This window comes from Odocoileus virginianus, chromosome 9 (assembly GCF_023699985.2).
Source record: "Odocoileus virginianus isolate 20LAN1187 ecotype Illinois chromosome 9, Ovbor_1.2, whole genome shotgun sequence".
Classification (NCBI taxonomy): domain Eukaryota; kingdom Metazoa; phylum Chordata; class Mammalia; order Artiodactyla; family Cervidae; genus Odocoileus; species Odocoileus virginianus.
In genome coordinates this window covers 27546358-27568817 of record NC_069682.1, presented here as the reverse complement: position 1 = coordinate 27568817, position 22460 = coordinate 27546358, and the positions used below count along the sequence as shown (strand labels likewise).

General features: G+C 38.3%; 1 protein-coding gene across 2 annotated transcripts in view; it reads left to right on the top strand.

The window, feature by feature from the left end:
* ITGA8 (integrin subunit alpha 8) overlaps positions 1 to 22460 on the top strand; it is a 190197-nt gene that overhangs the window by 14842 nt on the left and 152895 nt on the right. For both annotated transcript variants that reach the window (XM_020881335.2, XM_020881336.2), the window contains exons 3-4: positions 16019 to 16119; positions 19318 to 19441. In XM_020881335.2, the coding sequence (XP_020736994.2) occupies positions 16019 to 16119; positions 19318 to 19441 (225 nt within the window). The remainder of the gene's footprint in view (positions 1 to 16018; positions 16120 to 19317; positions 19442 to 22460) is intronic.

Here is a 22460-nt window from a genome sequence, read left to right as displayed (position 1 = left end):
TGTGTGCCACAACTGCTGAGCCTGTGCTCTAGGCCCAGGAGCGGCAACAAGAGAAGCTGCCACGACGAGAAGGTTGCGCGCTGCAGCTCGAGGGGAGCCCCTGCTCACCGCAACTAGAGAAGAGCCTACGCAGCAATGAAGACCCAGCACAGCCAAAAAAGAAAGAAAGAAATTCGTGTCAGTTGGAGTGAACTTCGAACATCTGATTTGATAATGGAAAGTAACTGACAGCTGACGAAAGCAGTTGCAGTGGTGTGTGTCGGGAAAGGATGAGAAAAGACCAGCAGGAGACAGCCAGTCTACAGAGTCATTTTTTCTCAAGGAGTTCTGCCCTAAATGGGACTCCAGAAATGTAATCACAAAGGAGACATGAGAGTGTGTTTGAGGTCTCGTAGGAGCGCTTCCATCCAATGGGAAACGATGATGCTGGTTACAGGAGGAGAGGGATGTACAAAACAGATTCCTAAGTAAGTGAAAAGGGATGAGTGGGGCTTTACATGAATGGAGGCACTGGCTTTGGCGGAGCATAAAAGTGGTCCATCCTCAGAGCAGAGAAGGCAGAGTGGGAGTAGGTTGGTGGGTTTGGTAATAGAAAGAAGAAAGTGATCCTTTTTCATTTCTTCTATGTTCTCAGTGACATAAGAAGCAAAATTATCAACTGAGAGTGGGCAGGTAGACAGAGAAGGCTGGGACAAGGAGAAAAGTTAAATAGTAATAGCCAAATGGCTGAATGAATTGAGCAACCAGGGACTGCCTGGTAGTCCTATTTAAAATCTGAATTTATTTGGGGAAGGAGGTGATTCTTTCATTTCTTGATATCTTTAATTGCTTTTGTCATACCAACAGGACTCCGAATATATTTCTAGAACAAACGTTACACATGGCCTGAGTCAAATTACATGCGAAAAACATTTCAAATGATTTTATGTGATGTAGAAACAAATGTCTGAAGAATACTGGCTAGGCCCTATTGGTTATTAAAAACAGGAAGTTGGAAATGTGATCTTTATTATCTGGAAGACAATATAGATGTGGAAATAATTGTAGCAAAAAATTTATATTCTCATCTTGATCAGGTAAACTGTAACAGCAAGATTATAATACATTTACTATTGCTATCCCAAACCCATATTTATTAATGTTATTATTAGAATTCTAAAAGCATACTTTCAACTCATTTAACTTTATTCGTTACTTGGTTATGTAAGGAACCAAATATTTAAATAGTGATATGAAAAAATAATTTAAAACAAAAGCTTCATGATTTCCAGAAATGATTTCTAGCTCATTAGACTAGAGGAATGAGTTAGAAGTCTCTTAAATTCTAACTGGCTGGGTGGATTTAGAAAACAACAGCATGGAGGAGGAATGCCAATGACCTTGCATTTACTACTTTATATATTTCTTTATGCAAGTTTTCTTACTTTATGTTGTTTGAATTTTTTAAAAACAGTAATCTCAAAGAATTTCAATTTGAAAAGAGTTTTTGGCCCTACATTCTATTGTATTCTATTCCATTCCATTTTTTTAAAGTCACAAGCATTTCTTTACTACATTTTGTCCCATATATTCTCTACTTTCTTACCTCTGTGTGAGTGACTATTTGTCATGCATGGCCCTACATTTTAAAGCAGGTTTTTAAGGAAGCAATTTGGATTATTTGGCAAATAAGGAGGAATAGAATTTTGCAAGAGCAGCTTCATGAACAGAGTCTGGGAATGAGACTCAGTAGGGATAGGAAAGGAGCTCTCTGAATGGTGGCCTATCTGAAGATCAGGTGCAGGGTCTGGGATCTACATTGTGGAGGGTGGGATATTTTGATCTGATCTAAGAAGTAAAGGCAGGAAAACATGTGTGTTTGCATATGTATGTACATGCATACACTTGTATATAGTATATATATATATATATATATATATATATGATACAAATAATAAAACTCAGTTATGTAGAATGTGTCATTGGAATAACATATTTCTATCCATCAATGGATGAATGTGTAACACGCACACAGACAGATTATTGTCGTTCTTATATAGTTGCTAAGTCATATCCAACTATTTTGCAACCCTGCGGACTGTAGCCTGCCAGGCTCCTCTGTCCATGGGATTTTCCAGGCAAGAATACTGGAGTAGGTTGCCATTTCCTTCTCCAGGGTATCTTCCTGACTCAGGGTTTGAACCCACATCTTCTGCATCAGCAGGCGGATTCTTTACCCCTGAGCCACCAGGGAAGGCATATATATATATATATATATACACACACACATATACATATATATGTATATACATACATACATATACACATATACATGTGTATATATATACACACAGTGGAATATTACTCATACATACATACATACATATACACATATACATACACACACACACACACACACACAGTGGAATATTACTCAGCCATTACAAAGGAGAGATCCCCTGCCATTTGTGTCAACAGGGATGAACCTTGAGGGCATTATGCTAAATGAAATTAAATAAGTCAGATAGAGAAAGACAAATAACTATATGATCTCTCTTATTTGTGGAATCTTAAGAAAAAATTCTCACAGAAAAAGAGATCAAACTTCCTGTTACCAGAAGTGGGGGATGGGGGGCAGGACGAGTGGGAGAAGGGGGTCAAAAGGTACAGATTCCAGTTATGAATAAGTAAGTACTAGGGATGTGGTGTGTACCATGTTGACTATAGTAACACTTTTATATGGCATGGATGAAAGTTGTTAAGAGAGTCAATCCCGAGAACTCTCATCAGGAAAATAATTTGTGTATGTATGTCTATATGAAATAATGGATTGTGGTGATCATGCGATGTTGCATGTAAGCCAAACCATTATGCCATGCACCTTAGACAGTGCGTGTGTGTGTATGAGTCGCTCAGTTGTGTCCAACTCTTTGCAACCCCATGGACTGTAGCCCACCAGGCTCCTCTGTCGATGGGATTCTCCAGGCGAGAATACTGGAGTGGATAGACATTTCCTTCTTCAAGGGATCTTCCCAACCCAGGGATTGAACCTCGTCTCCTGCATTGCAGGCAGATTCTTTTACCATCTGAGCTACCAGGCAAGACCTAATATAATGAAGCCCTACACAGTGCTGCATGTCAATTATATCTCAATACAACTGCTGGGGAAAAGAATAACACATTTTTTAATATTAAATGATAAAATGAATTAGTGATTTTCTTAAAGACTTGAAAATTCACAATAAGATGATCAAGAGTATAAAGGCTACAGAGGTATTCTTTCATGGTTTCTAATTGTGGTTTGGGGATATAAGGAAGCATTCATTTGGAAGTTTCATTTTCTCGGACATAAAAATTGACCCAGATTCTTTTCTTGGATTTGCTTCTTTTAGACACAGAGTTCTGTGGCTACCAATATTTTGTTTTGAATTTTACATAGATATATTCCTTGTTCCCCAATAGATAGTACAATTTAAATGAAACATTTATAGCATATGCTGATCAAGGGAAAGAATACAAACAAACAGTTAAAGACTTCCTTTCCCCTTTTCCTGATTAAAAATGCCTGGACAGCTCCTGCAACAGCTTGAAGAAAATCACTAGTGTGAAATATTGAAGGTGATAACTAGAAGTTACAGGGAAACTTACTGTTTTTCTGGGACAAGGCTGAGGACTTTATAACAGTTTTCAAAAACCCCCCACCTGCCACAGGGTTTGGTTGCACCTGTGCTGGTTTCAGTTCTGTCTACAGTTGTGATCTCTCCTCACTTTGTGTAATTCCCCCCGTTCTACTCAAGGAGAAGTTTAGAAAAATCTGCTTGTGGCCCATGTGTGCACCATATCTACACTCCCTCACTCCTGCTCAGAAATTAATATTCCCATGAAAAAAGAGCCAGACATTAGTAGGTTTGCCACCCACTGGCAAACCTTGATTGCCCAGAGACCAAAGCTATCAGTTTAGAGAGAGAGCTTCAAAGCCCAGAAATGTCAAACAAATCAAATCTACTTTATTGCCACCACCCATCACTCAGATTAGCCTACAGATCTGATTGTTTTTTCTTTTCTTTTTTTGCCACATGCCACAGCATGCAGGATCTTAGTTCCTAGACCAGGGATCAAACCTGCACCCCCCGCCCCGCATTGGAAGCTTGACCACCTGGGAAGTCCCCAAATCTCTAGGTTTTGACCTTTAGGTTTTCTTTTTTTAGATCAAAGATGTAACAGTGTTCATTGTAACAACTCAGATAGTACAGAAATATACACAATTGAAATATAAAAAGTCAATAAAATATGTACACTCCTTGCCTTCAAGAAAACCACCAGAAACAGTTCTATGTCTATACATTTACACACCCACACACAGAACATTTTGAATTTAAAGGATTATACTGAACAATATGCTATACAAGCTTCTGAATGAATAGATGGGAGTTTGGTAATTCATTCAATATCACGGAGGTCCCACTACGTGTTAGGCACTGTTTTAGAAGTGGAGCGTACAGAGGTGAAGCAGAAGACGTCTCTGTTCATGGGATTCTTGTATATCTGGAAGGGAATGGATAGCCAGTAAACAGGCAAACTAATAAATAAAACCATCTCAATGAATGGTAAGTGCTATGAAGAAAAGTCTAAAGGGTAACAGGAGAGAATGACTTAGGGTAGGATGAACTAGCTGCTTAGGGAGGGATTCTCCAAGGAAGTGGCATTTGAGCTAAAACCTGAGCGACAGGAGGGAAGCAGCCTTGCAGAAAACAGTGGGAAGAATATTTCAGGCAGTGGGAGTGAGGAGACAGTCATATGCCATAGGGAGACTGAAAAGCCTGGGCATGTTTAGGAAAAGTGGTGTGTCTAAAGCTTAATGAGCTGGGAAAATGGGAGGAGATGAGGATGGAGAGGCAGGTGGGGGCCAGGTCATGCTGGACCCCTCCAGCCATGTCAAGAGGTACCGTTGCAGAGGTGCTATGACAACAATTCAGGGGAAAAAAGATGGATTTTTCCATTAGTGTGCTGAGGCAATAGGCCTTTCAAACTGAAAATAAGACACCCATGCCACATCCTATATAAAAACAAATTCTGGGTGGACAACAATCCACATAAACAAAGTTGAAACACTAGCAAAGATTGAGAAGATACTGGCAACATATATGTGGGGAAATAAATTAGTACTCAGAATATATGTTGAATTCTTCCAATCAATGAGACTGAAATTAAACCAGGAAATGAGGAAAGGATATGAACTAGCAATTCGCAGAAGAAAAAAGTGTATGGTCCATAAGCATAAAAAGATGATCAACTGTACTGATAATCAGGGAAATGCAAGTGAAAACAGAAAAAATGAAAGACCATTTCATAGTCCTGCAGATTGACAAAAACTTTAAAGTCCTGCAGTGGCTAGAGTTGACAGTCCCTCTTTCATGCCTTGCTAGTGGGAGTGGAAATTGGGCTACTTTGGAGGTCAGTTGCCACAGCTGATAAACAGATATGATAATTGTCTATGACCTGGCAACATTATTTCTAGTCTGGTGTGAGAGAAACTCTTCTGCATATGCAGAAGATGGGTGTAAGGACTCACAGGGCACATGTTTGTTATAGTAGAAAAACTGAAAAACCTAATGTTCATACGTAAATGGAATGGATAAATGCAGAAGGCTATTCAATGCAATACAATACTACTCAGGAATTTAAAAGAATGAGTTGGATCTGTTACCTATCTAATCATCAAAACATGGATTATCTCCCCAAAACATAAAATTGAATGGTAAGCAACTACACACTCTTCTATTACAGATAGTATAATACCACCTTTTTCTGTTAAAAAGAACACACAAAAGAATAGTTTGTCAATCGTAAATTGTTGACTCACTACAACAAAATCTGATCCACCACCTGCTTGTGTCTATCTGTAAGTGAAGGATAGTTTCTACATTTTGTAATGATTGGGGGAAAATTTTTTTAAAGAGTAATATGTAAATGACACATGAAAATTACATGGAATTCACCTTTCTTTGTCCCTCAGTCAAGTTTTACTGGAACACAGCCAAGCTCATTTTTTAAAAAACATATCGTCACCTATATGGGTGGGATGGGGAAGGAGGTGGGAGGGATGTTCAAGTGGGAGGGGACATGGGTAAACCTATGGCTGATTCATGTTGGTGTTTGATAGAAACCAGTGCAATACTGTAAAGCAATTATCCTTCAATTAAAAATAAATTTTAAAAAATATTGTCTGTGGCTGCTTTTGCCTCAAAGGCAGAGGTGAGTAGTTCTGACAGACCATAGAGAGTACAAAGCCTGAAGTGTTGATCCTCACTCCTTTATGGAAGATATCTGCAGACCTCTGTTCTGTGTTTTTCTTGGACATTACTTTTTAAGTGTTTGGGAGTATACACATCACATTCATGATGGTGGCTACCTCTGGAGAAGGAGGGGGAGGGGAGTAGAACTGGAGATAGATGTCAAAGGGTATTGTGATGTCTGTGAATGTGAAAAAACTTTAGTTTTCAATTCTTCCCAGTGGGAATACAAGTGTTTGTTTCATGAAGACCTTGTATCTTCCTGTACTTTTTTTTTAAAGGCTCAGAAAAGCTAAACAAGAAAATATATTTTATAGACAATATTTGATATTAATGCATCTAAATTTGTCATATATATACATATACTTTAAATTTTAGATTGAAGTAGAGTTAATTTTACAATGTTGTGTTTGTTTCAGTTATCAATGTTGTTAATTATTCAACAATGATTCAGTTGTACATATTCCTGTATCCTTTTTCAAATTCTTTTACAGGATATTGAGCAGTTTCCTGTGCTATGGAGTAGGTCCTTGTTGGTTATCTGTTTTAAATATAGCAGTGTGTTCATGTCAATTCCAAACTCCCAATATATGTTTTAATAGTTGAACAGTAGTCTTACTTTGTAGATAACAGGAATTTCTTTTTCTGATGGTTTTAATTTGAGAGTCAGGATCTCTCCATGAATTTATGAGGTATCTGATTTCTTCTTCCCTACAATGCCTGTTTACGTCCTAAGACCAATTTTCTACTGAAATTTAGTCTTTTTCTCTTATTGATTTGGGGACTTTTTTACATATGAAATCTACTGATTCTTCCTTTGAAAAAAAAATCATCTGGATTTTCATTTATTTACTTTGTTAATAATCTCCTGTCACTTCAGTACATTTCAGTTGCTCAGTCGTGCCTGACACTTTGCGACCCCGTGGACTGCAGCACGCAAGGCCTCCCTGTCCATCACCAACTCCTAGTTTACTCAAACTCATGTTCATTGAGTCGGTGATGCCATCCAGCCATCTTATCCTCTGTCATCCCCTTCTCCTCTCGTCTTCCATCTTTCCCAGCATAAGGGTCTTTTCAAATGAGTCAGCTCTTCGCATTAGGTGGCCAAAGTATTGGAGTTTTACCTTCAACATCAGTCCTTCCAGTGAACACCCAGGACTGATCTCCTTTAGGATGGACTGGTTGGGTCTCCTTGCAGTCCAAGGGACTCTCAAGAGTCTTCTCCAACACTACAGTTCAAAAGCATCAATTCTTTGGCGCTCAGCTTTCTTTATAGTTCAACTCTCACATCTACACATGACTACTGGAAAAACCATAGCCTTGACCAGACAGACCTTTGTTGGCAAAGTAATGTCTCTGATTTTTAATATACTGTCTAGGTTGGTCATAACTTTTCTTCCAAGGAGTAACTTCTTATTTCGTAGCTGCAGTCACCAGCTGCAGTGATTTTGGAGGCCAAAAAAAAAATAAAGTCTGACACTGTTTCCACTGTTTTTCCATCTATTTTCCATGAAGTGATGGGACCAGATGCCATGATCTTTGTTTTCTGAATGTTGAGCTTTAAGTCAACTTTTTCACTCTCCTCTTTCACTTTCATCAAGAGGCTCTTTAGTTCTTCTTCACTTTCTGCCATAAGGGTGGTGTCATTTGCATATCTGAGGTTATTGATATGTCTCCCAGCAATCTTGATTCCAGCTTGTGCTTCTTCCAGCCGAGTGTTTCTCATGATGTACTCTGCATATAAGTTAAATAAGCATGGTGACAATATATAGCCTTGATGTAACTCATTTTCCTATTTGGAAACAGTCTGTTGTTCCATGTCCAGTTCTGACTGTTGTTTCCTGACTTGCATACAGATTTCTCAGGAGGCAGATCAGGTGGTCTGGTATTCCCATCTCTTTCAGAATTTTCCACAGTTTATTGTGATCCAAAGCATCAAAGGCTTTGGCATAGTCAATAAAGCAGAAATAGATGTTTTTCTGGAACTCTCTTGCTTTTTCGATGATCAGGTGGATGTTGGCAATTTGATCTCTGGTTCCTCTGCCTTTTCTAAAACCAGCTTGAACATCTGGAAGTTCACAGTCCACGTATTGCTGAAGCCTGGCTTGGAGAATTTTGAGCATTACTTTGCTAGCGTGTGAGATGAGTGCAATTGTGTGGTAGTTTGAGCATTCTTTGGCATTGCCTTTCTTTGGGATTGGAATGAAATCTGACCTTTTCCAGTCCTGTGGACACTGCTGAGTTTTCCAAATTTGCTGGCATATTGACTGCAGCACTTTCACAGCATCATCTTGTAGGATTTGAAATAGCTCAACTGGAATTCCATCACCTCCACTAGCTTTGTTCGTAGTGATGCTTCCTAAGGCCCACTTGACTTCACATTCCAGGATGTCTGGCTCTAAGTGAGTGATCACACCATTGTGAATATCTGAGTTGTGAAGATCTTTTTTATACAGTTCTTTCATGTATTCTTGCCACCTCTTCTTAATATCTTCTGCTTCTGTTAGGTCCATACCATTTCTGTCCTTTATTGAGCCCATCTTTGCATGAAATGTTCCGTTGGTATCTCTAACTTTCTTGAAGAGATCTCTAGTCTTTCCCATTCTGTTGTTTTCCTCTATTTCTTTGCATTGATTGCTGAGGAAGGCTTTCTTATCGCTCCTTGCTATTCTTTGGAACTCTGCACTCAAATGGGTATATCTTTCCTTTTCTCCTTTGCTTTTGGCTTCTCTTCTTTTCACAGCTATTTGTAAGGCCTCCTTAGATAGCCATTTTGCTTTTCTTTTTCTTGGGGATGGTCTTGCTCCCTGTCTCCTGTACAGTGTCACAAACCACTGTTCATCAGGTACTCTGTCTATCAGATCTAGTCCCTTAAATCTATTTCTCACTTCCACTGTATAATCATTAGGGGTTTGATTTAGGTCATACCTGGATGGTCTAGTGATTTTCCCTACTTTCTTCAATTTAAGTCTGAATTTGGCAATAAGGAGTTCATGATGTGAGCCACAGTCAGCTCCCAGTCTTGTTTTTGCTGACTGTGTAGAGCTTCTCCATCTTTGGCTGCAAAGAATATAATCAATCAGATTTCGGTGTTGACCATCTGGTGATGTCCATGTGTAGAGTCTTCTCTTGTGTTGTTGGAAGATGGTGTTTGCCATGACCAGTGAATTCTTTTGGCAGAACTTTTTTAGTCTTTACCCTGCTTAATTCTGTACTCCAAGGCTAAATTTGCCTGTTATTCCAGGTGTTTCTTGACTTCCTGCTTTTGCATTCCAGTCCCCTATAATGAAAAGGACATATTTTTTGGGTGTTAGTTCTAGAAGGTCTTGTAAGTCTTCAACTTCAGCTTTTTCAGCATTACTGGTTGGGGCATAGACTTGGATTACCGTGATATTGAATGGTTTGCCTTGGAAACGAACAGAGATCATTCTGTCATTTTTGAGACTGCATCCAAGTACTGCATTTCGGACTCCTTTGTTGACTGTGACGGTTCCTCCATTTCTTCTAAGAGGTTCTTGCCCACAGTAGTAGATGTAATGGTCATCTGAGTTAAATTCACCCATTCCAGTCCATTTTAGTTCATTGATTCCTAAAATGTTGACGTCCACTCTTGCCATCTCCTGTTTGATCACTTCCAATTTACCCTGATTCATAGACCCAACATTCCAGGTTCCTATGTAATATTGCACTTTATAGCATCAGACCTTGCTTCTATCACCAGTCCCATCCACAACTGGGTGTTGTTTTTGCTTTGGCTCCGTCTCTTCTTTCTGGAGTTATTTCTCCACTGATCTCCAGTAGCATATTGGGCACCTACTGACCTGGGGGGTTCATCTTTCAGTGTCCTATCCTTTTGCCTTCATATTGTTCATGGGGTTCTCAAGGCAGGACTACTGAAGTGGTTTGCCATTCCCTTCTCTAGTGGACCACATTTTTTCAGAACTCTCCGCCATGACCCATCCGTCTTGGGTGGCCCCACACGGCATGGCTCTTAGTTTCTATGAGTTAGACAAGACTGTGGTCCATGTTATTAGATTGGTTAGTTTTCTGTGATTGTGGTTTTCATTCTGTCTGCCCTCTGATGGAGAAGGATAAGAGGCTTATGAAAGCTTCCTGATGGGATAGACTGACTGAGGGGGATACTGGGTCTTGTTCTGATGGGTGGGGCCATGCTCAGTAAATCTTTAATCCAATTTTCTGTTGATGGGTGGAGTGTGTTCCATCCCTGCTATTTACCTGGGGCCAAACTATAGTGAAGGTAATGAAGGTAGTGATGACCACCCTCAGAAGATTCCATACATGTACTGCTACAGTCTGTGTCCCCAACCCTGCGGCAGGCCACCACCAACCCAGGCCTTTTCTGGAGACTTCCGGACACCCACAGGCAAGTCTCCTATGGGATCACTGTTCCTTTCTCCTGGATCCTGGTGCACAAGGTTCTGCTGTGCCCTCCAAGGGTCAATTTTCCATCCTGTGTGAGTTCTGGCAGCTCTGTGGTGGGGTTAATGGTGACCTCCTCCAAGAGCACTTATGCTATATCCACACCAGAGCCCCTGTCCCTGCGGCAGACCACTGCCGACCCACACCTCCACAGGAGGTGCTCAAAGACAGTTTTGTCTCAGTCTCTGTGGGGTCCCTGGGTCCTGGTGTGCACAAGGTTTGTTTGAGCATCTCTGGTGGGAATGGGGTTTGATTCTAAATGCAAATTCACCCCTCCTGGCATGTAAGAAGCTGTAAATCACATGCAGTCACTATAAAACTTTCCTTGAACTTTTGGCTTAGTTTGGGATATACCAAGGAGAGAATTGCTTTGGTAACTAATGGCTCCACCATCTCCCACTGGCCCTTCCAAGGGTTCTCTGGAGTTGACAGTGTACTTTGGGTAACCTGCGCCATCCTTCTGCTCCAGAGGGATGTGTGGTTCTATCCAAAATGCATTGCTTCATGTCACAGGAGTTTGGTCAGCAAATAGAAACCACTTTGGGCTTCCCTGGTGGTTAAAATGGTGAAGAATCTGCCCGCAATGCAGGAGACCTGGGTTCAATTCCTGGGTTGGGAGGATCCCTTGGAGGAGGACACGGCAACCCTCTCCAGTATACTTGCCTGGAGAATTCTGCAGACAGAGGAGCCTAGTGGGCTTCAGTCCACAGGGTCACAAAGAGTCGGACATGACTGAGTGACTAGGCACAGAGTATTATAGCCAGGAAGGAATTTCTTGCAGACTGAGAAGTGTATGTTGGATCATTGGAAAGACTGGGGCAGGGAAGGTCAGAAAGGTCACTGCCTGCAGATCAAGGCATCAGAAAGAGAAGAACAAGTATCCTATACTAATACACATATGTGGAATCTAGAAAAATGGTCTGACAGTGAAAGTCACTCAGTTGTGTCCGACTTTGAAACCCCATGGACTGTAGCCCACCAGGCTCTTCTGTCCATGGAATTCTCCAGGCAAGAATACTAGAGTGATTAGCCATTCCCTTCTCCAGGGATGATCTTTCTTGCCTAGACACAAATAGAAATGTTTATATTTTCTTTTTATAATATTTGGTTGCATTGGATCTTCATGGTGACATGTGGGATGTTTTGTTGAGGTGCACAGATTCTCTAGTTGTTCAGTGTTCAGACACACGTGTTCAGTAGTTGAGGCACACAGGTTTGTTTTCTCCATGGCATGTGGGATCTTAGTTCCCTGACCAGAGATCAAACCTGCATCTCCTACATTACAACGAGGATTCTTAACCACTTGACCACCAGGGAAGTCCCAGAAATGTTTATGTTTTCAACGTTATGCTCTAATCTGTAAGATGCTCCAGTTGTGTGCATTTTAGATAAGGATTTTCAGAACTTGCTTTTTAATTTTTAAAAGTTCAGAAACATCTAAAGCATAATATTTTAAAGGAGGAAATTCACAATTTTATTCTTACATATTCAAGTGTCAATATTTGGTTAAGACCTAAATATATACAGTTAGAACTGGACATGGACCAACAGACTGGTTCCAAATAGGAAAAGGAGTACATCAAGGCTGTATATTGTCACCCTGCTTATTTAACTTATATGCAGAGTACATCATGAGAAATGCTGGGCTGGAAGAAGCACAAGCTGGAATCAAGATTGCTGGGAGACATATCAATAACCTCAGATATGCAGATGACACCACCCTTATGGTAGAAAGTGAAGAGGAACTAAAAAGCCTCTTGATGAAAGTGAAAGAGGAGAGTGAAAAAGTTGGCTTAAAGCTCACCATTCAGAAAACTAAGATCATGGCATCTGGTCCCATCACTTCATGGAAAATAGATGGGCAAAAGTGGAAGCAGTGTCAGACTTTATTTTTTGGGGCTCCAAAATCACTGCAGATGGTGATTGCAGCCATGAAATTAAAAGACGCTTACTCCTTGGAAGGAAAGTTGTGACCAACCTAGACAGCATATTACAAACCAGAGACATTACTTTTTCAACAAAGGTCCGTCTGGTCAAGGCTATGGTTGTCCCAGGGTCATGTATGGATGTGAGAGCTGGACGGTGAAGAAAGCTGAACACGGAAAAATTGATGCTTTTTTTTTTCTTGCTTTTTTTTTCTTTCTTTTTTTTTTATATTTCTGATTATTTTTTTTTTCATTTATTTTTATTAGTTGGAGGCTAATTACTTTACAATATTGTAGTGGGTTTTATCATTCATTGACATGAATCAGCCATGGATTTACATGTATTCCCCATCCCGATCCCCCCTCCCACCTCCATCTCTACCCAATCCCTCTGAGTCTTCCCAGTGCACCAGGCCCGAGCACTTGTCTCATGTATCCAGCCTGGGCTGGTGATCTGTTTCACCCTCGATAATATACATGTTTTGAGGCTGTTCTCTCGAAACATCCCACCCTCACCTTCTCCCACAGAGTCCAAAAGTCTGTTCTGTACATCTGTGTCTCTTTTTCTGTTTTGCATATAGGGTTATCATTACCATCTTTCTAAAGTCCATGTATATGTGTTAGTATGCTGTAATGTTCTTTATCTTTCTGGCTTACTTCACTCTGTATAATGGGCTCCAGTTTCATCCATCTCATTAGAACTGATTCAAATGAATTCTTTTTAATGGCTGAGTAATATTCCATGGTGTGTATGTACCACAGCTTCCTTATCCATTCGTCTGCTGATGGGCATCTAGGTTGCTTCCATGTCCTGGCTATGATAAACAGTGCTGCGATGAACATTGGGGTGCATGTGTCTCTTTCAGATCTGGTTTCCTCGGTGTGTATGCCCAGCAGTGGTATTGCTGGGTCATATGGCAGTTCTATTTCCAGTTTTTTAAGAAATCTCCACACTGTTCTCCATAGTAGCTGTACTGGTTTGCATTCCCACCAACAGTGTAAGAGGGTTCCCTTTTCTCCACACCCTCTCCAGTATTTATTGCTTGTAGACTTTTGGATAGCAGCCATCCTGACTGGCATGTAATGGTACCTCATTGTGGTTTTGATTTGCATTTCTCTGATAATGAGTGATGTTGAGCATCTTTTCATGTGTTTGTTAGCCATCTGTATGTCTTCTTTGGAGAAATGTCTGTTTAGTTCTTTGGCCCATTTTTTGATTGGGTCATTTATTTTTCTGGAACTGACCTGCAGGAGTTGCTTGTATATTTTTGAGATTAGTCCTTTGTCTGTTGCTTCATTTGCTATTATTTTCTCCCAATCTGAAGGGCTGTCTTTTCACCTTGCTTATAGTTTCCTTTGTTGTGCAAAAGCTTTTAAGTTTCATTAGGTCCCATTTGTTTATTTTTGCTTTTATTTCCAATATTCTGGGAGGTTGGTCATAGAGGATCCTGCTGTGATTTATGTCGGAGAGGGTTTTGCCTATGTTCTCCTCTAGGAGTTTTATAGTTTCTGGTCTTACATTTAGATCTGTAATCCATTTTGAGTTTATTTTTGTGTATGGTGTTAGAAAGTGTTCTAGTTTCATTCTTTTACAAATGGTTGACTAGTTTTCCCAAATACTTAGGAGTATATCTACCTAAAGAAATAAAAGACCTATACATAGAGAACTATAAAACACTGATGAAATAAATCAAAGAGGACACAAACAGATGGAGAAACATACTGTGTTCATGGATTGGAAGAATCAATATTGTCAAAATGGCTATTCTACCCAAAGCAATCTATAGATTCAATGCAATCCCTATTAAGCTACCAACGGTATTTTTCACGGAACTAGAACAAATAATTTCTCAATTTGTATGGAAATACAAAAAGCCTCAAATAGCCAAAGTAATCTTGAGAAAGAAGAATGGAATTGGAGGAATCAACCTGCCTGCCTGACTTCAGGCTCTACTACAAAGCCACAGTCATCAAGACAGTATGGTACTGGCACAAAGACAGAAATATAGATCAATGGAACAGAATAGAAAGCCCAGAGATAAATCCACAAACCTATGGACACCTTATCTTTGACAAAGGAGGCAAGGATATACAATGGAACTTGATGCTTTTGAACTGTGGTGTTGGAGAAGACTCTTGAGAGTCCCTTGGACTGCAAGGAGATCCAACCAGTCCATCCTAAAGGAGGTCAGTCCTGGGTGTTCATTGGAAGGACTGATGCTAAAGCTGACACTCCAATACTTTGGCCACCTCATGCGAAGAGTTGACTCATTAGAAAAGACCCTGATACTGGGAGGGATTGGGGGCAGGAGGAGAAGGGGACGACAGAGGATGAGATGGCTGGATGGCATCACTGACTCAATGGATATGAGTTTGAGTAAACTCCGGGAGTTGGTGATGGACAGGGAGGCCTAGTATGCTGCGATTCATGGGGTCGCAAAGAGTTGGACACGACTGAACGACTGAACGGAACTGAACTGAAATATATATATAGTTTCCTTCTTTGAAAAGTCTGTAATATGTAAAATCAACTGAATATTAATTACCTTTATACTTTGGCCTCACTTAATAGAAGTTAAAAGTTCATTTGTAATGCATTCATTATAGAGTCAAGGAGGGAAAAGCAAAATGCATACCAAAGAGAATACATACTAGTACGATGCTCTATTATAAATGTCTTTTGAAATTCATTAACCATTACCTGAGGAAGTTCAGTTAGAACCATGTGGTTAGAACCATGTGGGAAATATGTCGATTGGCAACAGGAGTGAAAGAAAAGATATTTGCTTTTTATTAAGACCTGAAGTGTGTCATAATTGGGTTGAGTTTTTACTCAGATGGTCCCCTGGTGCTGACATCTGCCAAGTGTGGATAAAGCTGTGTTGAGGTGTTATTTTCTGTGGCCGCATAGACATATGTTACTCAGTTAAAAACCAGGAACCTGGAGTCCTTCAGGTTTCCAGCTAATCCATGCCTAGAAAGCTGTGCTTCCTGGACCTAAGGGATTCCAGGTAGTTTTTCTTTCAGAAAAGATTTGGAATTCCTCAGAGTAGTTATGAATGTTTGGTCTTCCATCTGATATGAATCAACGACCAGATTCCAGACTGTCAGAGTCTACATCAAGTTTGCAGTACCCTTAACCTTGAAAATGTAAATCATTTAAAAAAAATGCTTTAAGTTGTGAACTGTCATGTTCAAATATGTATTTCCATGTAACTAGTATTTTTCTAAGTGAAAAGTCTAGGTTAGACTTAAATAGATGCCCCCCCCCCCGACTATGTGTATGAAAATTGTTTTCCAATGGGCAGATTCATTATCATGTATTTTAATTGGCTGCCGAGTTTTACAAATGATTAATGATCTATATGTCCTCCTTGCCAGACAACAGAAAGATAAGAGTAAATGGAACCAAGGAACCTATAGAATTTAAATCAAATCAGTGGTTTGGAGCAACAGTGAGAGCTCATAACGGAAAAGTGGTGGTGAGTATCAGCTGTGTGCTCTTGGGGCTGCTGTGGAGTGATACGTACATGGAGATGTTTTAAGACTCATATGTGCAAAAATCCATTCATGTGAGAAGTATCAGATTTTCAAAGATAAGCTTATCAGCATTACCAAAAATATTAGTGCTTAAAATTAAAGAATCTATTTTAGTCTTTAAAGCAATAGGAAATAAGGCTGGTTTTCCAGAAAATTGGGTAGATCTTTTCAAATATTTAAAAAAAATAATAAGGAAGATAGAAAAATAAAAGCTAAATCCTAAAAAAGTAAATATTTTATTGCTTCAGATTGATTTAAAAGGCTGATAGAAATTTGACCTGAAAAATAGTATTACTACCATTAGGATTGTTTTAAAGTTAATCTCCTGTGATATCATTGATCCTCTTTAGAATGATCAGAAAGTTTTCTTTAAAAACCCAGCTACCATAGAGGATCCTACTGTGATTTATGTCACAGTGTCCTGCCTATGTTTTCCTCTAAGAGTTTTATAGTTTCTGGTCTTATGTTGATGTCTTTAAATTCATTTTGAGCTTATTTTGCATATTTTGTTAGCAAGTGTTCTAATTTCATTGTTACACATCGTTCACCAGTTTTCCCAGCACCACTTGAAGAGGCTGTCCTTTCTCCATTGTATATTTTTGCCTCCTTTGTCAAAGATAAGGTGAACACCTTATAGGTGTGTGGATTTATCTCCAGGCTTTCTATTTTGTTCCATTGATCTATATTTCTGTTTTTGTGCCAGTACCATACTCATGTATGGCAAAAAACATCACAATATTGTAATTATCCTCCTATTAAAATAAATATATAAAAATATATAACTACCAATTGCATGGTTCTCTGAGTTCACTGATACTTTTTAAAGATTTCTCATTCCCAGATAGAGATCCTTTGGCTTTAAAATGCTGTGACTTTATGATTCTCTTCTCTGTAGTTCTAAGTGATAATACATATCTAATTTATTGAGAAAAAATGATATTAAGCTGATCTGAAAATATATTTTCTTGGGGAATTTTTTTACTGTTGGCTCTAATTTACAAAAGAAAGCAACAACTTTGGCTTTTAGGATTTGTTTAAAGCTCTTTGAATTATGATTTAATAAGAATAAGTATCTAAAGAAAATGCTTTGCTTTATTTGACATAAAACAGGTATCAAATATAGATAACCCTCTTGAGTTACAAATACAGCATTTATATATAGTAGGTTCTCTGTAGAATTGTTATTTGCTTTAATATAGTTCTCAAATTCCAGAATTGGTTAAAAAAAAAAAAAGCAAACTCTTTAATCCTTTAGTGATTTACGATGTATGTGAATAACTCTTGAAAAGCTAATTCCATCTGTAACTACTTGGGGTTAAAAAAAATCTTTGGATACCGTACTGATTTTAAGTCTTCAAAATTTATCTGTAACATTATTGTGCATTTATTCAATATTTGTAAAAGTGTTCAGAATAATTGAAAATAAAAATGACACACTATGTTCATAATAAAAATGTTTAATTTGGAAGCATGCTTGCAATTTCAAAATTATCCGGTAGGAAATAGAAGACTATAAAGTCCCTTTTCAGTTTTAATAAATAATTAAATTCTACCCTATGTGACAATTGTTAGAACATCAAATTGCTATGAACAGAAGTATAGTTCTGAATATTCAGGAATCTTATGTGTACATGTTAAATCTGGGTCAAAGCCTGAATATTGTCATATCATTGTGCTTCACGTCTGTGTGAAACTGAGCTGGTATAAAAAAGATAACTTTTTAGGACAGAAAGCAGGCAAGCACTGGAAAGTATTTTCATGGCATTGAAATATTCTATGGTGATGTGGAAAGTGAGGTGAATTGGCTTATACTGAGTCACATAGGTAGTGCTTTTCCTGTTTAAACTCCTTTTTAGCATTCCACATTAAAATGTCTTAACCATATACCTTCTCAGATCACTAATAGGGCCCTAACTTAAGAAACTTAGATGAGTCAGAGAGTTTTTCAGTATTGACCAAGACATTACAATCTAGAAGGAGACAAAAAACACAAACAAAAAACCCAAACTTAAAGTTTTTGAGCAAAGATAATTTATATTCTCAAGTAAGAAGGGTGCTACTTTGTAAAGTAATCTTTACTAAAAGTCATTACACATTAGACTGATTACCAATGATGTGTTTGGAATCATGAAAAGACTTTAAAATTGGGATCTGCCTTCCATTTTCTGGCATTGTTTCAAGTGTGATGTCATCAAATTTGGAGAGGAGCTAGTGGTTCCATATTCTAGAAAAATATGTATTTCTGTATCCTTAGAAGTGAGTGCTTGAATATTCAGAAAAGAACACACTTATGTAGGATTCAAGTTGGCAAAACAGAAGTCATAAAGGTGCATGTGTTTTTTATTGCTTCTCTTGTTCCTAGCACAGTGTTCTCTGCTTAAAAAGGCTTTCATGTATCATCTTTTATATCTGATAATCTTTCCAAATAGCATGCTGTTGTTATAATCCAAGCTTCTGAAGAAGCAACCAGAGGTTTTCACTCAAGAATCATATTTTTCTTACTATTATTTAATTTTTGTTTTGTCATGGATAAAAATCATTAAATGAAAAATAAGCCCACTGTGATAAGGTGGTATCAGTCCAAATGTAAGTCATTGTTTAAAAAATATCATCAGATACACCCTCACTGATAAACCAGGGGAATCCACAAAACAGGTTTATAAACTCATCATCATCTTTTGACTTGAAAAGAGTTTTCTTCAAGTAAAAATTAGACAAAAAAAGGAACTAGTTCTCATTTTAAGATATTGCACTAATTCATTCACTATTTGAATGGTCATTTGCCTTTATGCAGGTTCAATTAAAAAAAAAAAGAAAATATGAGTTCTTTACCATTCATAAATATTTACTTTTGTCAGGCTACTTTTATTTGATTTAAAATCCTGTGGGACAAAATCTCATTCTTTTGTATATGTTTAATTTGTTCCAATTCTATCGTGTATTAATGTTGAGAAATTAACTTAGGAAGTTTAATTAATCCTGACTACCAAGGTACTCATTAGCATACTGGAGGCCAGTTAAGCCATCTAATAATTTAGCATTGTTTGTTACAAATTTAGGTCCATTCAACAAGCCAAATCAAAGCATAGTATGTGGAATCTACATTTAAAAAAGTATTTACTGTCTTTGATGTTTCACAGGCTTGTGCTCCATTATATCACTGGAGAACTCTTAAACCAACACCAGAAAAGGACCCAGTTGGCACTTGCTATGTAGCAATTCAGAATTTTAGTGCATATGCGGAGTACTCTCCTTGTCGGAACAGTAAGTTATTTTTATTCTTGAAACTGAACTTAGCTCACTAGTTTTTCTGCCATAGCCATTGCAGGTGATTCCAAAACACCACTGCTAAGGAAAAAAGCAATGGCGTAAAAGACTGACAGTCTTACAGGAGGCTTTGCTGTGACATGAGAACCAGGACATGGAATTCTGCTGATCCTCTTCTGTATTTTAGAAATTTTCTGTTTCTAAGTATTCTGCAGTCAAATTGATTGGCTTCTTATTTTAGGCCTTAAGCTCTCCGTCTTTATTCAAAACTCACTCTGCGTTTGAAAAATGCTAACTGTCCACTTGTTAATTGCAGGAATGGTGTTAGTTAGCATGGTTGGACCTAGAGACACACGAACAGGTCTCCATCCAGCCTGTGTTCTCACTGGCTGTTGTGTTCTTTGACATCTGTTTATTCAGGTTGTCAGCATGATATACCTTCCTTCTTTATGTGTTTAATCCCATTTTTCAAAATATTCTGTACATTTGGAGTCCACACCTCATCTGGCAGCTCTGGGAATCTCCTGGTGAAGTATCCTTTAAAGCAAGCCTGTAAGTGCCCTTTTTGGAGCACCGCTGTTCCACCACTTCCTCTGGGAATATTACGCAAGGACCGTGGGACAGCACTCTGGAGTCATGGATCTAGTGAGAGTCCTTTTGTGAATTCTTCCACTTTTCTGTCATGTAGAGCATTGGGGTTTACCAGCAAGAAACCAACGGATTTTTATTCTTATTCTTGATAATTCACAAGACCATGTTAGAGAAAGAAATGGCATTGAAAAGAACATTCTGATGACTGATTTCAGGATACTGATTTTAAAAAACTCAACCCAAATTAGATCCCCAAAACCATAAGTAAAGTTTACCTATTTCATGTGAATATTTTTAAATTTCAAGATTAGTTGGTAGGCCAGATAATGAGAAAATTGATATCAGAGATCAAACAGTGAAGTAAAGAGTGGATCAGGGATATTAGAAGGTTCTTAAAGAGGCCTCTAAAATGTAGAAATCAAAAGGGCTGGGAATGAAATAGTTAATCCTGGGGGCTTGCGGTGAGGATTTTGGTAAGAAGAAGATTATACCTTCCTGTTTTAAAATACTGAAATAAACCAGGCATTTTCTCACATCTTGGCAAATGTCAGCTGAATTGAATAATTAGTCAACTCAGAATTTTACTTTGAATGGCTTTAAAAGAGGTGTTGCTTATAGGTAATAGACTCAACGATATCTATAGGTAATAAATTCAATGATGTCTGTGGTCTCAATGATAAGCACAAATTAGACTATTGTTAAGGGAATAAAGCAGAGAACAAGAGAAAGCAAATTTCTGCCTTCAAAAAACATATTCTAGTTCAGAAGAGAGATAGCATATGTGTAAATAAGTAAGTTCAGGTCCAGCAATTCAACTTCTAGGTATTTATCCAAAAGAAATGAAATCACTGTCTTGAAAGAGTATCTGTACCAACATGTCCATTGCAGCATTATTTATGATAGCCAAGATATGGAAACCACCAAAGTGTCCATCAGTGGATGAGTGGATAAAGGAAATGTGGAATAGAAATTGGATATAGATATATACACAATGGAATATTATTCAGCCATAAAAAATAATAATAAAATCTTGCCATTGACAACAACATGTATGGGCATTACACTAAGTGAAATAAGTCAGATAGAGAAAGAAAAACATTCTGTATGAATATGCAGAATCTTTAAAAAAAGAACAAACTCACAAAAAAAGAATACAGATTGGTGGTTGACAAGGTAGGGGTGTGGGTGTGGGCTAAATGGGTGAAGGTGGTCAAAAAGCACAAACTTTCAGTTACAAGATAGATCCTGGGGATGTAATGTATAGCATGGGACCTATAGTTAATGATACCGTATTGTACAGTTGAAAGTTGCTATGAAAACAGATCTTAAGCGCTTTATAAGACTGTAACTATGTGGTGGTGGATGTTAACTGCATTTACCATAGTAATCATTTCACAGTATATCCATATTATTGTTGTTGTACACTTTGGACTAATATAATGTTAATTATATCTCAACAAAAAGTTTTAAAAATAAATGTTTCTAATAAAACGTCAGGTAGTGAAAACTGCTACAAAGAAAAATATAGCAAAGCAAGAGAGTACCGAGTGAGGTGGGGAGAGGAGCCTGTTTGGACAGGACAGTGGGAAGGGCTTCTCTGAGCAGTTATTACAGCAGGGAAGCAGGGGCTTTCCAAGCACAAGCAACAGTCAGTAAGAGGGATATTTTGTGTCATGTTCCACTCAAGGTGTTGTGCCCCTGGGTTCAATAAGAGGTCGTTGTAGTAAGTCTCCTACATATGAACCTTCAAGTTGCAAACTTTCTAAAATGTGAATGTGGGTTTGTCTGTCCAGTCACGTGAGTTAGTTCGCACGTCTGGCATTCATTGCCACATGCATGCATGCTCTATACGTGGTTGTGCGTTTGTGTACTTTACTGTACAATATCTTTATTTCAAGCCCATGATGTCTGGAAGCAGGTGTAAAAGCAGTGATGATGTAGCTGGTACTACTGTATTGTTAGATTGAAAATGTTTTATTTTTTGTGTTTGTTTTTTATGTATTATTTGTGTGAAAAGTTTTATAAACCTATGACAATGCAGTATTATATAGCCGATTGTTTTAGTTCAGTATCTAGGCTGTCTTTGTTGGACTTAGACCTTACAAACAAATTGGGCTTAACAACACTGAGAACTGAACTTGTTAGATGTAGGGGACTTACTGTATTATTATGCTTAAGATGAAAGTCAGGTAGAGCAATAAATAAATTCTGAATTTATTCATACAATTGATGATAGAGCTTAGATTCAAACCTGAACTTGTTTCATTGAGTTTTACACCTATCCATATCATATTTCTCATGATTTACTAAAAATACCTCCCCATAGCAGTAAACTGTTATGGCTGAAATGACAAGTCCATCCTTTGCATGCCTCCTGCCTCGATGATATATCTTATTCCAACCACCATCAAGGATGACTGTTTAG